The following is an 18,268-nucleotide window of genomic DNA, read 5'->3' on the forward strand; positions in this document are numbered from 1 at the left end:
CAGTCACAAGAACCACAAAGGCCTTTTAGCATCAGTCTGAAAGTCCCACCATACTCAAAATCCCATCAACCCTTCCAAAGCAGGAACAAGAAATCCTGAGTGGAGAGTAGCTTTTGAGTTTGCAAAATTTACAATACTCTTTGGGAGTGGCGTACCAAAAGAACGTACGTCAATATATTGTTTTCAGAGTTAAGAAATCCCCTCTTCCTTGCTCCCTTATATCAACGTCCCAAAGCCCAATAATCCCAGAATCGTCCCCGGCAACAAGCAATTACTCGGTCTATAGAAGGAAAGAACCTCGTGTTCACTATCCTGTTTGGCACAACTTGTAATCTATGTTCTCTGATTTCAAAGTCAGGGATCCCAAATCCAATCTACTCCCAACCCCATTCTCCTCTCTTGAACTCCTGCAAATTAATGAAGCCTTCCGACTATATCTGGGTTTTCTTCCCAACGCTCATGATTGTATCCATGAGGTCTCTGTTGTAGACATTACCCATAAATACATTGACCAGTCGAGTGGGTTTTGGAGGCTTGACGAGGTCGTCCGTGAGGCCCCTTGACGAGGCGCTTCTTTCCTTGGGTAAGCAGAGACCGCCGTATTTCCATTGGAGCCTGAGCTTTTGGTTGCTTATCGGTTATGGGTTTTTGACCTTGTGGTCCGATTCTGCCAAGAGAGGAAGAAGAAGACCCCAAAAAACAGAAATGGACCAGTAAGTGGTAAGAGAAATGCAGAAATTGCAAGTGGAAAGGTTAATATATGGAATGCCTGTGATTGACACGGAAGGGAAGGCAAGGGAGAGCACTCCGCTTACGCTTAGTCGCAGAGGAGAGTTCTTGAGCTCTGGAATGGAAATTCATGGAATCTATCATCTCCTTGTTACGCTTTATGCTTTCAAGTCTCTGGCGCTCGTCATCGGTTGGTCTTTTAGGACCCATTGGAGAAGCTAACGACTAGAGATAAGAGTGAGACTTTGGTAATTTAACTCCGATTCACCCTTTTATTTCATGAACAATGGAACTAATGTAAGCTCTGCTGCGCAAGGGCTTTCAAGTAGGTTGGTTTTTTTTGTTTTTTGGGGTCAATTCAAGTTGGTTTCAAGAAGGAAGAAAATGTGCAAAGCGTAGAGAAAATCTCCTCGCTGAAGGATGAAAATTTCGTCCTCTCCATCTCTCTACGAAGTTACCTCATTACCTGTTCACCAAAGGACATACACAGCAGCTCTCACCTGAAACTTGAAACTCAACTGCTTTCTGTTTATGAGCTAATTTGAATCTATAATGAAGTTCTTGGTCCTGCATTTTAGTTTAGCACAACACTGCAAACTAACTTCTCTGCAATTTTTATTTTGTACTTTTTTAAAATACATTATTTCATGACAAATAGGAGTGGAAGGGTGCCAGAGACGTTAGGTAGTGTACTCTCTGTCTCAGCCCCTTTATTTGTTGATTAGAAAGTTGAAAGCATATCTTTCTATGGAGAGCAGTGACTTTTTAAGTAAATCAACATCAAACTGAAGACCAACAAAGCTTTATTCACAAGGCCTCGTATATTTTGACCCGCACCATCTCAAATTGTCCACCTATGAAGCTGGCCTCCTTTTGAAGATTTAATCAAACAATTGCGTGCTCCTCCTAGCAGGCTTTCACAAAATGAGAAGAAACAAGTAGAGGAGAGAAGAATGAGAATGGAAAAGGGAAGTGAAGCAGAGATTTAAAAAAAAAAAAAAAAAAGAAGAAGAAGCAGGGGTGCCTCTACCAATCTCCTGTGAATTAAACTGTATAGTGCTGCTGTATTGTCTCAATATCCAAACCCTTGAGCTTCACTACAGACTCAACATGTCCCTTAAGAGTATGTAGTTCCCGAAGCCTGCAAAGCAATACTGCAAAGATTTTAAAAATTATATAAGATAATTGTTAAAATTGGTGCAAGTAGATGTTTAATGGACAATCAGACTTGACCATGATACAGGGAACACATTGCCATGGTTGTTACCTTGCAACCTCTGCACGCTTCTTGGCTTGCTCTGCTATCTCAGTTAGCTCTCTGTAGTTGGTTTTGTCATTGAATAGCCCTGCTGAATCAGCAGCTGGTTGAAGTCCATGAAGGGTACGTTGAGCCGTTGCCCATTGTGCTTCCCTTTCTTCCCTTCCATAATCCTTCTTCGATGTGAAAGCAGTCTGTGTAACAAAACATTAAGCGGATACAAAATGACAGTCTATCTCTACACAAACAGATTCTAGAGAATGTCGGTTAGGATGGTTAAGGCAACGATAGCAAGACCTTGTTCTGGAGAAGATTATCCCAAGCCCTTCCACTCAATGCATAGCGGGTGATGAACTTTAGGATATCAAGGGGGAAGTAAAATATAATACTGTAGATCCAGATGACTCCTGCCCATCCCCAGCCAATGCCTTGTACCCTTGCAAAGTCCCAGTGTGCATACACAGCAATCAATGTAGCCACCTAATTCAATCAACCAATGTCCATTGTTAATTAGACCCATCAATTCTACCTAGTCATAATCTCACAAAATGAAAATCACACACTCACCAGCTGGGCAGCAAGAAATGCTGTGATGAGCAAAAGACCAGGGCGCTCAACGAAAGACCAGCTCCTGGAACGGGTGACAAAAATGAGAGCCTGGCTCACAATACTCACTTGGAGATAGAGTGCCGATGTGAGCTCTTCTACGTTGTTACTGATGGGTCGGACACCAAATTTGGCCTGCGAAAATTGATAGTTGAGATTGATCCCAAAAAATTAGTAATTGGCTTTCGCCAGCTTGTGATAAGGCCACTTACAGAGAAGAAGGTAGTCTTGTAGGCAAGCCAGAAAAAGACTACACTCATAACTGCAAGGTAGGTGCCAAGGACAAGACCAGTGGCAAATATCTCTTTGAGCTTCCATGAGTCTGGCAGTGGGGATGGCTTCACCCTGTCCTTGGAGATGGTCATGATGGTCCCATCATTGAGGATGGCAATGATCAAAACCATGAAGGGTGAGAAATCAAACTCCCATATGAGGGCAATGAGCATGAATCCTAGCACAATACGGATTGTGATTGAGACTGCATAAATTGTGTAGTTCTTCATTCTCTGGAAGATGGCTCTGCTTGTCAACACGGCACTCACAATCACACTCAACCCAGGCTCTGTTAATACTATGTCTGATGCACTCCTAGCTGCATCAGTTGCGTCGGCCACTGCAATTCCTATGTCTGCCTTCTTCAACGCCGGAGCATCATTGACACCATCTCCAGTCATACCACAGATGTGCTTTCGCTCTTGCAATTTTTTCACTATCTCATATTTATGCTCTGAATAAATCAACCATTCATGGTCCAATATTAGCGAACAAAGAAGCAAAAAAGTAGAGAAGATCATGAATTGAGATCGAAGAAACTAGTGAGTAGTGATAATGATGGTGGTGTATGTTTATTTACCAGGGAAGACGCCAGCAAAGCCATCGGCTTTTTCAATGAGTTCATCAACAGGGATAGAAGCTATGGATTCATCCTTGCACTGGCCAAGCAGGGAAGAAGAAGGATACATATTGGTGCCCATGCCAAGCCTACGACCAGTTTCCTTGCCAATGGCGAGCTGATCACCAGTGATCATCTTAACATTGACTCCAAGGTTGAGCGCTCGCCTGATTGTCTCTGCACTATCATGCCTTGGAGGATCAAAGAGAGGCAAAAGACCCAAAAACTCCCAGGGCCCACCAGTGCTCTCCTTCGTCTTCTCTGGAATTGTCTGTGAAACTCCACAAAATACTAATTCAGCCTCGAATGGAGTTGTCACCAAGCTGACATTGAATAGATCAACAACATGAAACAGCATGAATGAACTAATCAATACGCTGGTACATATACATTACCTGTCGAGCAACCCCCAAAGAACGAAGACCACGTTCAGCGAACTTGTCAATAATTGCATGAACTTTGTTTTTTGTGTCTTCCTTGAGATTGCAAAGATCAATAATCTGTAACAAATGCAAATAGGATTGTCAGAGCGACTAAAATTATGATTCAAACTAATTAGAAACCTGAATTGGTATAGGAAGTACAATTGATGTACTAGCTAGATACTAACTAAAGAGCTTTCCAAATTACCTGCTCAGGTGCACCTTTACTGTCACGGTGCCATGAACCGTCGGAGTCAATGTAGGTGATTGCAGTACGCTTGTCAACAGGGTTGAAGGGCAAGAAATGCACTTCTTGGATACCTTCTCTTGCCTGAGGAGAAGAAAAAAAGGGAAGGATCAGGAAGCATGCACACAGACCATGCCATTAAAATGAAGATGTAGTCCTTGTTTATTCTATCTAATAGTACCTACCTCCTTTGGGTCAGCCAGCATTCCAACAATAGAAGCATCAATGGCGTCTTGATTCTCAACTCTGGAAGCCCTGGCAGCTGCCAAGACCACAGCGTCTTTGTCCATATCATTGACAAACACCTCAATCATGGTTCTGTCTACAGTGAGCTTATTAAGGGTAAGGGTTCCAGTCTTGTCACTGCAAAGCACGTCCATACCAGCCATCTCTTCAATCGCAGTCATCCTCTTTGTAATGGCACCTTGCTGAGACAAACGGTGAGACCCAATAGCCATTGTCACTGACAACACTGTGGGCATGGCAATGGGAATTCCTCCAATGAGTAACACCAACAGATTATCGATTCCACTCCTATAAGGCCGGTGCTGAATCGGGTACATCACGACGATTTCAATCACCATTCCAACAGCAATTGAGCAAATACAGAAGTTCCCAATGGCTGTTAGCACCTTCTGGAAGTGACCCACATTGTTGGTGCTGTCCACAAGATGCGCGGCCTTGCCAAAGAAGGTGTGGACACCAGTGGCAATAACTACGGCCTCAATCTCCCCTTGCTTACAGGTGGATCCAGAGAAGACTTCCTCACCAGGATGCCTGGTTACAGGGAGGGACTCACCTGTGAGAGCTGACTGATCGATCTTGAGAGGATCACCTTCCAAGAGACGAGCATCAGCTGGGATAATGTCACCAAGCTTGATGCTGACCACATCTCCAGGAACCAATATGGCGGCTTCTTGTTCACTCCATTTCCCATCCCTCAAGACCTACAAATACAGCCATAAAAAAACTTACATTTTAGGAATTGATTTACTAATGAAGTTTAAATGTCAAAGGAGAACGTACGAGAGAAACCCACCTTGGTCTTAGGGGCAAGACCTGCCATTAGAGCAGCAGCTGCATTTCCAGCATTGTTTTCTTCAATGAAACTGATGGTGGAGTTGATGAGCAACAACACTGTGATACCAACGAAATCTTGCCAATCTGGAGGTTTGCCCTGCAATTAATTAATATGTTTCTTAGTTTTTATTTATAACCTGGGTGATTTTCATTTAAAGATGATGGTTATAGTTATACCCCTCCGTTAGCCAAAGCTATGGCCATGATAGCAGCAGCCTCCATGACCCATGAAAGAGGATTCCACATAAAACCCAAGAATTTGAGGAATTTGCTTTCCTGCAGTGAAGTATGTTTCAAGGTTAAGATGACAAGCCAGGAAAGAGAAAGGGAAGAAAAATCAAAGAAAACCAAGTTGAGAATTGCCTTTTTCTCTTCAAGCTTGTTTGGTCCAAAGATTTGGAGCCTCTGCTCCCCCTCCTCTGTCGTCAAACCTTCTCTTGTACATTTCAGTTTCTCAAAAACTTCTTCAATAGGGATTCGCTCCTATGATAAACAACGTATAGAAAACAAAAATGGGTCAAATCCAATACATAATAAAAAACAGATGATAAGAAAAGGACTAAACCAGGATTGAATTACTTTATCTAGAACAAGGATCCTCAACAATCTTTAATGCACTTGTCGTGTTGAATTGGTTATTAAGTATTAACTAAACAAATAATACTAACAGATCGACCATGAGGATGAGTAATCAAAATGAATCAAAATTTCAAATATCAGTTGAGATTAAACATAAATCAAGGCAGAACAGATGTAGCTTTCCTTGATGTACAAAACCCATGCACTGGACCAACCAAAACTTCATAATCCCGAATCAACATTCACAGGAAACACACCTCACAATTCAGATGAGAAGATAGAAGGAGATAAAGAAATACTTACGAGGTCAACATTTTCGTTTTTTATTTCTTCCAAGGATATCGCTTTGCTGGTCGCCATTTTCTTTAGAGAAGAAATGGAGGAGGAAAATGGTGAAGAAGAGAGAGCTTATTTTGTCTCTCCTAACATAGAAGAGTTTTCGACAACAAGCTTCTATGAGCTTATCGTCGACATGATTATTCTGAAGCTCCTCTATCTTCCTTCTGCATGCTCCTTGGCCTCCTCCAGGTGCAACTTTAATTGGGTTCCTTTTCTTAACGCTCGTCCTGAAGGGTTGTTTGTAACTGTATGGTCTTCAATTGGATTGCAGAAGACAAAAATAGTAATTTGCTATTTCTCTCTTACCTTACAACTGAATCTCTCCCACTTTTAACGATTTTGCTTCAGTGAATCTCTCCCAAGTTTAAGCGATTAATATCTACCATCGATGTCTGTTGTCAAACTTGCAGTTATATCAAACCAGTGCTCGGCTGTACAATTAATGCGTAGCACTGTGCTGCTAACTAACGGTGGAGATCAAAATTTTGATTCAGATCAAAATCTCAATCGTTTGCTACAAATATTGTGCATTAATTACTCAGCATCCCAGCAAAATTCATCAAACCAGGCCTCTACTTTAGACTAGGTGAAGAGGTTTTTCTATTTTTGGCAAAAAAAATGGTGGTTTTCTACCATTAGCATGGCGCGTTGAACAAACTTTTTTTTGGTAAAGCAGGAAAACAAACAAATTCTCAAATAAGGCCATGTTGGGATTAATATGAGCCAACCGATGACATGAGAAGTGGGGAATTTGTATAAAAGAAAACCTGCATGTTTACATTTCATTACTTGTAATTGTTCAAAGCATATTTGGATCTTCTCTTTATATTCTTATCTCAACAAGGATTTAATCACGTAGGGACCGGAGGGGCATGGCCCTAGATTTTTTAAAATTTAAAAATGCCTACATATTTTTTTAATTTTTCTCACTTTAGGTGTGAAATACCACTATTTGGCCTCCCTCCAAAAATTAAAAAAAAAAATTTAAGATATAGATGATGGGTACAAATGTCATTCTTAATCATAATCGAATTGTTATCATTAAACCCCTAGTTTTAAGGAATAAAAATTAAATTCAAATTAAAAACTAATTCACTATCCATGAATTTCTCCCTATATTCTCTCTCATATTTTCATTCTTATTTATTCTTTCATGAATCTCCTCTTTTATTCTTATCTTTTCTCTTTTTTTTTTTTTTTCTCACATGTCTGACAAATATTGGAGTAGTTAACAGACATTAAAATTTTCCTAAATCTTCTCCACAATTATCAGTATTCACTCTCTCTTTTTCAAACTATTCATTTATATCTCGCACTCACGATTTTTCTAGTATTCATTTCATAAAGTATAATTTTATTTTTTTATTTATTTGTTCTTTCTTTCTCTTAAAATTTGATTCTACTAATAGCAATTTGAATCTTGTTAGAATTCAGCCATTGATTTTATCGGATCTAATCATAATCATTGATTTTTTTTTTTAATCCTTAAATTTTTTCCTAAAATTTCATTCCTATAAATGGATATTCAAATCTCGCTTAGAATTTCAGTTTAATTTACCTAAATTTCTAATGTAGGCCCCACACGTCAAAATATAAGAAAATTTTATAAGATGGGACCACAGTTGAGTCCGCGTTGGCCCAGGTATATTCGCCCCCCCCCCAATGTTCAATCCTGGCTCCGCCTCTGGATTTAATGTCAAAATTTTCTAATCATGCAAGCCATTTAAAGAAAATACAGCAGAGATGACCATTCACGCATTTGATCTTTAAAGAAGATGTATCATTTTGAAGACACGAAAAGCCCATAATATTTTTGACAACACGAACTTGACCCATACTACCTCCAACACTTCGATTGAACAAGTTTGAATCTATAGATATCCTTGAATGAAGAAGCAAGTCATACAATTCCTTGAAAATGATAGTTAAATTAGCAAACCTATATATGTCAACAACCAACAAATTGCACTAAAACTTGATTCCTTTTTGTCCTTGATCCAATTTTATGCTCCATAGTATACAAAAATTATCCAATAAAAGGTCTTACAATAGAATTTCAACTACGAACTCATGATTTCTGTTGAGATTGAGTGTCTTGTATTCTTTAGGTTCATATAATTAGAATTTTAGTTGTATTTATAATTGAAACAGGATTTGGATCAATTACTTATATAAAAATAAAATTGTAATCATAAGAAAATTCGGGTTTTAGGTTCCCCTATGAATAGTCTCTGTATGATAATTTAGATGAATTAATCAATGTATGGGATTGGGGATTTCATCTCAAGGTGGAACTCCTTGTCTCTCTGTAGTGAACCACGTTAAATTTCTTTGTATATTTTTCCTTATAAATTCATTTGTGTGTTTTTGCTTGTGTTTCTTCTTCGTTAGTGATTATACATCCGTATCCCCAACAAGTGGTATCAAAGTAATATTCAGTGGATCATCACTACCAAGAGATCACAAAGTTTTAATTTCTTCATCTTCCAATCTTCTAATTGAGCTAGTTGTTTAGGCTGATCGATGAGCTAAGTAATGAAACCAAGACTTGCCTTTGATTAATCGATCCAATCTCTAGACTGACTCATGTATTAGACGGTCCAGTGTAGATTGATTCAGTTATGTCGGGCCGGGCTCGGAATTGACAGCCCTAGATATGAATTTTATTTTATTTTATTATTTTCTTTTTGGGTAGATCCTAAATATGAAAATTCTACGTTAAAGGCCCAACCTCCCACGGAATTGGGTTCACACCTATTCGGGCAACATTAATATTCTCATTCTCATCCCGGGATATAAAAAACTGATAATCCAAATAATAATAATAATAATAAATAAATAAATAAATAAATAAATAAAAGAAAAATAAAGAAAGTTATGAAACTTTAAAATCGGGTAATAGAACGCTTTCCATCTATCCTGAAAAAACGAAAGCTAAGACGCTTTTGGATCTTCGTGTAGCCTCTGCATAAAAATGGCATTTTGGTGATCGACGCTTCAACCAGCTGAAAGTGGTTTCGACGTTTCGCCTTATCACCGAAAATAATAATAATTTAAAAGAAAGGTGGTCTCGGCGTTGTTAGATCTAACATTCTATTGTAGAAGGCAGAGTGCAACACTTCTCTTCTGCAACCCTAATATTAATAGTTCTTCTCATTGAGATCCCAATTTATTCGCAGACTGAAATGGCTGGAGCTGAGACATCCTTCCACAGTCACCCATACTTCCCTAGAGACCTGAACCTCCCTGCTTTCGTGCCTGGCTCGCTCTCTCAATGCACGATTCTCAGCGTTTACGGCGTTTGTTCTGTACTCGTCGTCTCTATCATGTGGCTCATTTCAGGTAATAATATTCTTACAGTATGACCTGCTTGAAGTGGATGATGCAATGTGGTAATCGTTTTTCAGTAAATTCTTTGGATTTTCAATTCCTAATTAAATTGATTTTTTTTTCTTCCTTTCGTTATATTGCTATTCAGTTCCATAGTTCGCAGTTGATTATGTTCTCAATAAACGATTGGCTTATGCATGATCTAAGAATGTCGTTCAATTTTCAGAGTATTGAAGTTCATCTTTAGTCTAATCGACGGAAAAGCTCCTGAGGAAATTCTGTGGTCAACAATTCTCCAACATGTAACGAAGTCATATGTTGGTAGTCTGAAGTCTGATCCTTTTAGTTTACACGTTAAGCTATATTGGTTACTCCTAGACAGTGTCTCCCCTCGCTTTAAACAGCTTTGAAAGCTAAATAAATTGAATAAAAATATCTTAGCCTCTCGTATCGGTTATGTTCGAACTTTGGATGGTTCACTTGGCCTGTTATGCCTGTTTGGATGTCCTGATTGACCTTGGTGAATCCCTTCCCAGAAAATTTCACTATGTCAGTTGTATTGCCTTATGGCTCGGAAATATGCAGAAGGATACCAGAATGCCAGATTTAAGGCAATGCAGAACAGTGATGTAAAAGAGTTGTATTAGACTCTCCTATTGGATTGGACTTGTGGTGTTTCTCTGTCATGGGGTTCTATTGCTATTTTAAATCCTGGACATCTGTCACAAATGACTTGTTTACACTTTACAGAAAGAATTTTGTTTTTACATGCTGGTGCTCTGCAAACTTTGGTATAGACCATTTACTAGTCGCTGAGGTGCTTAAGCATTAGATTTTCTGGTTTGTGAGAAAAAATAAGAGGCTGACGAGAGATACCGCTTGGTGGGGGGAGGGGGGGGAGAGGGGGAGGAATCTCTGAACTACTTGTCCAAAATAATTGATTTGCTTGCAATCTGTTATTCACCACCTGTTACAATAATATCACATTATCATCAAAACCAAAGACTATCTTCTTGATTTATGCATCAGCTCTTAATATCGACACTTGCTTTCTTTCTCTCTCATGGGGAAGATAGGAGGAATAGGCAACCAAACTTTATTCAGCAATAGGAGGAAGACAGGACCGAAACTATTGAGAATGGAAAAAGTGGCCACAAAAAAAAAAAACTTACACTCTCATGACATCTTGGCATAGGAAGATTCTAACATACATAGATCTCTATGAATTCCTCTTGGGTACCTAATTTGTCGTAGCTCTTTGTTTCATCTATATTCAACCACTGAAGTCATTTTTCATAGACTACCTCTATGTCAATTTTGCGCATGGTTACAGTAAGCTCTTCAGTAATTACTAATTAGTATACATATCTATGTACTTATATAGGAGATGTAATTTTTACCACAGATAGATATAGGCTTATTTTGCACACTGCCTCAAAAGTTTATTTTTCAGTAATTATCACATGGTCTTTCCAGAAACAACCTTTAAGCCATCTGTTGATGCTCCCACTAACTGCCATAAAAAAGATAAAAGTTTGATATAGAAATCAACTAACATTGGAAGTTTGTTCCATGTACAAATAATCGTCATTTCTCCCCTCTAACAGATAACTTATCTGCACAGTTATGATGGAATCCATTACAGTACTGCTGCTATGGTTGCATCCAAATATTTTAAGTTCTATGAAGGTAGACATTTAATTCCCTTAAGTAATGGTAGTAGCCTGTAGTTTAAAGAACCTAGTACGACAGAGGAAGCCAGCTTGGGGAATTGCATTTAGTAGTAGACCTCTGAAAAGTACTTGCTAACATGTAACACCTATGTCTTCAATTGCATTTTATGTCCTTGGATCCAACCAGAAAAGGGAACACTTACAAATCTTCCACAGTCTCGTCTTCTTCTCTAGCATTCCATCTTTCTCTTGTTCCATATACTGAGATGCTTTAAAACTTTTATTGGTGCTTGCTGGACAGATTTCTATTTATCAATTGCATGGTGGAACAGGAATTTTACCATGACCCTTTGTAGTTGGAATATGGTTAATAACTTTTAAACCAAGGAAATAAATTAGAAGAAGTATCCCTGATGGTTAGCTATTTTGGTGGTTGGTTCAGCTGTAAATTATACCATTTAGTGTCATCTCACATTCATCAACTACACAATCATCTATTGCAGTAACTATATAATTAAAGATATGTTCTAATTTGGACATTCTATACAGAATAACTATTTTCTATTTTTTTACAGATCCAGATTGGACAATTTAAATTCTAAATCATGCTTGTGCTGATCATATATCAGGGTACCCATTATTACTAGTCCTTGAATAACATTTGGTTCTTGTGATTGCCGATAGTACCTATCATTACAAGTTCTGTGACTTGAAATATTCCTTGTCTTTGTTAATTTGAAGTGTGGAATCTATATGGTTTATATTTTAGTTTCACCTGCAAATGTCAAGGCATTTCTTGCTTGATAGAAAACATTAGGGGCTCATCATGACAGCACAAGTGTGTTATGTGACAGCTACATGATTGGGACCTCTGATTGGTGCACCAGCATACTCATGTCTATTTGTTTTTATCTGAAGCTGGAGTTCAGTACTAACTGTTTTCGGTATCGAAAATTTTGATGAGCTGAAAATTAATTCAGTACCTTATCTGGGAGATTCTCTTTTTTTTTTTTTTTTGGGTGAACTAGGGCGATCCAAAGTATCTAAGACTGATAGACTGCTCATGTGCTGGTGGGCATTTACCGGGCTGACACACATCGTCCTTGAGGGTTACTTTGTTTTCTCTCCAGAGTTCTACAAGGAGAAGACTCCCTATTATCTGGCAGAAGTTTGTGAGTCCTTCCTATACTTTTTAACTCTCATCTCTGACGATGAAAATGTGGCTGCATTAGGGTGACCTTGTGAATAATACTTGCTAAAAACACTTGTCAGGGAAGGAGTACAGTAAAGGTGACTCAAGATATGCATCAAGGAATTCTGCAGTTGTTGCTGTTGAAGGTCTTACTGCAGTTCTGGAAGGGCCAGCTTCCCTTTTAGCTGTGTAAGGAATCAATTGTTTAGGGTATCATTAATCACTGACTGTGTCTTGATTGCTGATTTTTTTGTGGTTGCTGAAACAAATGAATGACTGTTACATCGTCAATTGGTTCCTTAAATATAGTGTTTGGCTAGTTTCCTGAATTTATCTTAGGCTGTATACTAAAAAATATGATGTCCCAGTGTCCCATTGTGAGTAGTCTGAATTTCATTGCCCTCCTGAGTGTAAACTTCTCCTGGAGAAGTTATTGATAAGTTGTTAGAGAGTGGAACTTAAATAATTCATTATCTTGTGGAAAAGGGTAGAAAATTGGATATAAGATTTTGGTCATCCTGATCATCCAATTCAAAATATCTAAATTGATTACAAAACATTCAAAATATCCAGTTGTTTCTGGAGACTGGAGAACAAACAACTAAAACTTGATTAGCTTATGTTAAATAATGATATATGTTACGTGGGAGGGGGTGACTATCCTTTTTCTTTCAGATCATCAAGGGGGCACTAAGATCACAGTTACTCTCTGAAAAACCAACTCAGTAGAAAGATGACCAGATCAGAGCCATAGTTTTGACTATTTTGGGGCGGTTTTACCTGTTTTGCCATCCAGGTTCCTGCATTATGTCAAGAACCAGGACGTGGGGCTTGCTTAGAATCTTTATTCTATTTCTTATTTGTTTCCTTTTTAAAGGCTGAAATGTCCCTTATTAGTTCCGGTCCTGTTGGTTTTCTATTTTCTCTCAGTTCAATTGATTCATGGTCTGTTTGGAAATTCTTTTGTCCACCTGGTGCACAGAAGAATTCCTATTTCTGTTTTAGCTTTTATTTTGATGCTTTGTTATGGCTGGTTCCTATTGGCTTAAAGTCTTACCTTACACCAATGTGACTCTGTCTACTTGGAGTCTTATTTATTTTAAGGCATGGCAGCCCCCTCAAAATTTTTTGTTTAATGAAGTGTGGTTTTGCCTATAGACCTGCAGTGTGTTACAATAGCTGCCAGGATTGAGTTATAGAGTTATTGTTGATTCTTGAACACATATCCTTCTTTTTATGTTGTTCATCTTTGATGTTCAGGTCAGTTTATTCTTGTTAATTATAGAGATTTTTTTACCCCCTCCCCATTGTTTCTGTTCATCTCCATTATTTCGTCCAATTTTGGGGATCTTGTTTGCTGTAGGCTTTCTAAAACTTCAAGATCTGGTTTCTATTTTCAAGATCCAGTTTCAAGAGTGTGTTCGATTGCTTCTCCTGAGTCTTAGGTTTGGGCTGTTACCTAAGGTTCACAATGTTGTACATCACCACATTGCAGAAGATTCCCCTCTCCTTCGCTCTCTACCCCTCAGGACCATGCATGGCTCTGCTTATGACCCAGTCACTTCCACTAAGGTGGCATAGTAACATATAGGTGCACAACAGACATATAACACAAAGCTCTCACCATTCATCCTTATTAGGGATCAGAACCTCAACCTTTTGGCTCTCATGCCATGTTACAACTGCTTGATCCAAAAGCTGTAGCTGCTATATAAGGGTAACAACCACGTACATCATATTAAAATACTGACTTTGGAATTCTGGAAGTTTTCCTTTATCTGCAATTCTGATCTATCGGTTCTGAAGACCAACAGAACCACATTAGTTGGTTTGCCATATCTCTGATAGGCCACTTCTTTTTTCTAATTATTTGTTATTAATTTCCTTTGGGGTACATGTTTGGCCATATTTTTAGGAAGAAATCTGAGTATGGCCCAATTCTTGCTCCTCCTTCCTTGTGGCTTCTGATTACTGTTTCTATTAACTTGGCAGGTATGCTATAGCCAAGAAAAGTCCACACAGCTATATTCTTCAGTTTGCTATCTCTCTGGGACAATTGTATGGAACTATGGCATACTACATTACTTCTTACTTGGACGGGGACGACTTTGCTGCAAGCCCATATTATTACTATGCATACTATGTGTTTGCAAATTTCTGGTGGGTGCTTATACCTTCAATAATTGCCATTAGGTGTTGGAGAAAAATAAGTGCAGCGTGTCAAGTCCAAGTCCAGAAAAAGAGCAAAACACATTGAAACAGAATGAAGGGAAAAAGACTCTTTGAGCCTAAGGAGTACACTGTGCCAACTTACATCCTATTTTCTATTGTTTCTCCTCTCAGCAATAGGTAGATGTTTATGTGTGAGAATAGAGTATCCTTGTTGCCCAGAGAAAACTCTGTAGAATTTATTTCTGCATCATTTGACATTTTTTCAATTCCTAAAACTAAATTATAATGAATTTCTATTGAGTGGTTTACTTGGAATATTGCCTGATTCTATTCCATGATATTTGGTATATCGGACACAATCCATATGACATATATAATGCATGTCCTCCTATCTGAATGAATTTTTCGGATTCTGTTACTCTGAAACTTCGATCTGAACTTCCCAGCCTTTTTAAGTATCCCAACTTTAATTGGGGGCTGATACATCAACTGTAATGGTTTCAGTTCGGGTCACTCTTTCATCCCTTGATTTGGTTAGACCTGAAACCAAATAAAGACCAGCCGAACCAGGTCAAAACCACCTGTTGTCACTCATTCACGGGTTTTTTTTTTATTGGGGTTCAAATTCGGTACTGCACATTAAACAAATGTGCAGTGCTGAGCTGCATATGGCCACAATTGAATGAATGGTCAAGGTAAAAATCTAGATCTGTCATTTTGCATTTTTTTTTTTAGGTAGGTATGGTTGAAAAGGTTATATAAAAAAATACAAAATGAAACAAGTGGTTGAGATTTTGACATGGACCGCTCATTTGATCGTGGCCATACGCTGATACGCAGCCCAGTGTTAGCGCATTAAACTGAAGCTCACGGTGGCCAAGCACAGTGTATGTGACTGAATCCTCTTTGCATAACAAAAACATTTCTTCAAGCGGTTGTAAATGCTTGAAATATATCATGTTTTCTCTCTAAACAAATCATACAAGTCTTTGAAGGATTGAAATTTTCGATTATCTATTAATGTGTTTTTTTCTTCTAATAGTCTAATTAATAGCTATGGATTAGATCACGTTAATAGAGGGAAAAATTCAAAGCCTTAGATTGGAATTGGAAAGCCTAGGCTTGAATGCTCTGAATGTTTCGAAGTTGCATTATGTCGTTTTTCGTTACAGGAAAGAAGGTACCAATAGCTGATCCATAATTATTCATTAATTGTAACTCATTACATTAAAATATGTTCTAATGCAAACTTAATGTTATACAGAGATGTGTCATTTGTGTGCAAGACCTTTCATGATGAATAACTCTATGGAAGTTCTGAAATGGGAAGAAGTGAAAAAACATTATCTGGAGGAACATTATGACTATATTGATGAACAAGCTCTGGCTGAAGATGTATGTAATTATTTTTAATATTAATCAATGATAATCTGTATCATTATTAGTAATAATTCTCTTAAAAAATCATCAGTATATAGGTTATTCAAAGGCGATTGGAAACTTAATTCAGCTTGATAGGGTGGCTGTTCATTTGATGAAGATCGCCCATGAAGCCATGCAGAAAAGAGAAGTGATACAAAATGCTTCAATAATTCAAAATGACGAAAAGAGGAAAGCTTTTATGGAGATGGAAAAAATAAAAGAAGCAGTGACAATGCTAGAGGTTGCTATGGGTGCAATGCATCAAGTGTGTAGAAGGGCGCTCTCAAGGGGAGATTTTGATTCTTATGAAACTAATCGGATCTATGAAATTTCATTTATGCCTTATCAAACTGCAGTTACGGATGCTTATAACGAAATTACAACTATCCATATCTTCCATGTAAGTGCACGTTTGTTAACATTAGGAAACCAAATTTCCTCTCCATAAAAAAAAATTAGAAAGTCGATTATACTCATTTCATTCACACGTTGTTTCTTTAATTTGTTTGTTTAGTTCGGTCCAGATCAGTGAGGATCGAGAAGCTACAATCAATAGGTTTAACTTCTTGAGAGAGTTGTTGCAGAAAGGAGATCAGAGCATGCATGGTGGGCTTCACATAATTACTTGCATTTGATAAATAATTTTCTTCAGTTATGGTGTTTTATTCTAGCTCTTACGGGGTAACCCATTTAACAATGGTAGTTAATGTTTCTGAAAATTTAAAAGATTGAATGATTTTTAGATCTAAATATCATATTCATACTTGGAGTTAAGTGATTTCTTTGCACTTCTGCCACATAGCAATATAGGAATTCTGAGTGGTAATTCAATCCGCTTGACAACGTTTGCAGGGTATTTCAATCCTTGGTCATCGGTTTTTAATTCCTTAGAAGCAAAATTTTGTGCTTCTTTACTGGCAAGGTGCATGATTCTTAGATGGCCTTGGATGATATTGCGTCTTGAATTCTTTTTCTGTTTTTATACATTCTATTTGATTGTGCTTCTCTAAATTTGATTTATTTATCGAGTTGATTTTCTGATTGAAAAATGAATGAAAGACATAAACAGCTTTATTATACTAAATAGCTGAGATTAACATCAGCAAGTCGTTGTAGTATAGTGGTAAATATTCCCGCCTGTCACGCGGGTGACCCGGGTTCGATCCCCGGCAACGGCGATTAAGTTTTTGTCACCTAAATTGTCTATTCTTAATGAAAGCATTAAAACATCAGTGGATGTTATTCGTGGGGATTCTAAGAAGAAAGTTACTTAACACACCTGTGAGAGCTTCTTGGACCTAATCTATACATTTGAGATTCTTGGAATCCATTACAAAGATGATACAAGAGAATCCATTTTTTGCATAGATAATAGAATTAAAGAGAAAAGGGATGGCATTGGAAGGTCGTAAGTGCCCAACTCCTAGCAACAACTGTGGATGCCAATCTATTCACTGCAAATATTTAGAATTGAAGATGGATATGAATGAGAGGTGAACACGGGAAGTGGAGAAAAAGGGTTTAGAAAATCAAATGAAAATATTGGAAAGCTGAGAGGCTAGCCGCTAGCCTCAGAGAGGGTAACCAATTCCATGACGAGTGCTAGGAAATATTATGAAAAGAATTACAATGAGTTGGATTTCTTGATGGAATGTTGCTGTGTCTTCAGATGGTTTTGGGTCGAAGCAATTCGCCACATTCTGATCGTACAGCGCAATAACAGCAAAAACCACGGTTGACATGAGAGCATAAGAGAAATCAATAACCTTAAGCTGGTATTCTTGAGCTTGCTCAGGAGGAATTGTACAAGGCCCGTCAATGACCCACAAACCATTGCGAGTTGCTATTCCGTAATGAACTTCTCCTTTGTCATCCCTGAAGCTATCAGTGAAGCATGATAGAAAGCATGAAAGGCCACAAATGATAACAAGGCCTGCTGTCATGTACCGATTGGCATCATCACACTTACCATTGTGAATGAAAATGGGAGATAGAAGATAAAAAACTAACAATGTTCCTGTGGGCAGGAGATTGGCTAAACTAGCCATGCTTTTAAGTGTCGATCTAATGGACTTCTGTACAAGGGTAGGGCGATCTGGGTTGGGTGCTGATGAATGTCGCCGGAGGCGGGGACGATGTTGTTGATCATGATCATTCTGTGATTCTTCATCCACCATCTTCTTCTTTGATCCTTCAACCAGGCTTCTCTGATCACTGTAAAGCCTGGTTTTCACAACTCTTTATGGGTGAAGGAAGGTTGACACCTAATGGGGCAGTAGTCTTGGTCAATAGAAATGTTAGACCATACTAATAAAAAAAAATACCCA

At 38.2% G+C, this 18,268-nt stretch overlaps 2 protein-coding genes, 1 non-coding gene and 1 pseudogene across 4 annotated transcripts; 2 read left to right on the forward strand and 2 right to left on the reverse strand.

The window, feature by feature from the left end:
- Window positions 1–1,773: 1,773 nt before the first annotated feature.
- On the reverse strand, window positions 1,774–6,173 carry LOC149009527 (ATPase 9, plasma membrane-type). The gene is made up of 13 exons (XM_089160951.1): window positions 6,117–6,173; window positions 5,598–5,717; window positions 5,412–5,510; window positions 5,194–5,331; window positions 4,340–5,101; window positions 4,116–4,238; window positions 3,881–3,985; window positions 3,447–3,756; window positions 2,806–3,320; window positions 2,555–2,728; window positions 2,285–2,467; window positions 1,997–2,181; window positions 1,774–1,870 (listed from the first exon to the last, which is right to left on the reverse strand). The coding sequence occupies exons 1-13, from the start codon at window positions 6,171–6,173 to the stop codon at window positions 1,774–1,776; spliced, it is 2,868 nt and encodes a 955-aa protein (XP_089017077.1).
- Window positions 6,174–9,059: 2,886 nt separating this feature from the next.
- HYD1 (C-8,7 sterol isomerase) lies at window positions 9,060–14,979 on the forward strand. 2 transcript variants are annotated; one of them, XM_089163817.1, is made up of 5 exons: window positions 9,060–9,216; window positions 9,332–9,494; window positions 12,184–12,327; window positions 12,428–12,536; window positions 14,340–14,979. In XM_089163817.1, exons 2-5 carry the CDS (start codon window positions 9,338–9,340, stop codon window positions 14,602–14,604), a joined length of 675 nt encoding a protein of 224 aa, XP_089019943.1. In that variant the 5' UTR covers window positions 9,060–9,216; window positions 9,332–9,337; the 3' UTR covers window positions 14,605–14,979. The 2 variants fall into 2 exon arrangements, with proteins under 2 accessions (XP_089019943.1, XP_089019942.1); XM_089163816.1 differs by having other exon boundaries at window positions 9,060–9,494; window positions 14,340–14,978.
- A 2,068-nt stretch (window positions 14,980–17,047) lies between these two features.
- TRNAD-GUC (transfer RNA aspartic acid (anticodon GUC)) lies at window positions 17,048–17,119 on the forward strand. Its single transcript has one exon. It is a non-coding gene; the product is annotated as a tRNA-Asp (tRNA).
- A 393-nt stretch (window positions 17,120–17,512) lies between these two features.
- LOC149009530 (protein DMP6 pseudogene) lies at window positions 17,513–18,119 on the reverse strand (annotated as a pseudogene).
- Between the last annotated feature and the right edge of the window lie 149 nt (window positions 18,120–18,268).

The sequence above is a fragment of the Hakea prostrata genome, chromosome 7 (genome assembly GCF_041222555.1).
Source record: "Hakea prostrata isolate BN-2017 chromosome 7, UWA_Hpros_2, whole genome shotgun sequence".
In the NCBI taxonomy this organism is placed as follows: domain Eukaryota; kingdom Viridiplantae; phylum Streptophyta; class Magnoliopsida; order Proteales; family Proteaceae; genus Hakea; species Hakea prostrata.

Bases quoted from the DNA above. Each gene is read 5' to 3' on its own strand.
- LOC149009527 (XM_089160951.1), bottom strand. From the start codon at position 6,173: ATGGCGACCAGCAAAGCGATATCCTTGGAAGAAATAAAAAACGAAAAT. The intron at 4,239-4,339 runs GTAGGTACTATT...TCTTCTCCTCAG, and splicing joins TGCTGGCTGACCCAAAGGAG to GCAAGAGAAGGTATCCAAGA. The intron at 3,986-4,115 runs GTAATTTGGAAA...CATTTGTTACAG, and splicing joins GTAAAGGTGCACCTGAGCAG to ATTATTGATCTTTGCAATCT.
- HYD1 (XM_089163817.1), top strand. From the start codon at position 9,338: ATGGCTGGAGCTGAGACATCCTTCCACAGTCACCCATACTTCCCTAGA. The intron at 12,328-12,427 runs GTGAGTCCTTCC...AACACTTGTCAG, and splicing joins CTATTATCTGGCAGAAGTTT to GGAAGGAGTACAGTAAAGGT. The intron at 12,537-14,339 runs GTAAGGAATCAA...TTAACTTGGCAG, and splicing joins CCAGCTTCCCTTTTAGCTGT to GTATGCTATAGCCAAGAAAA.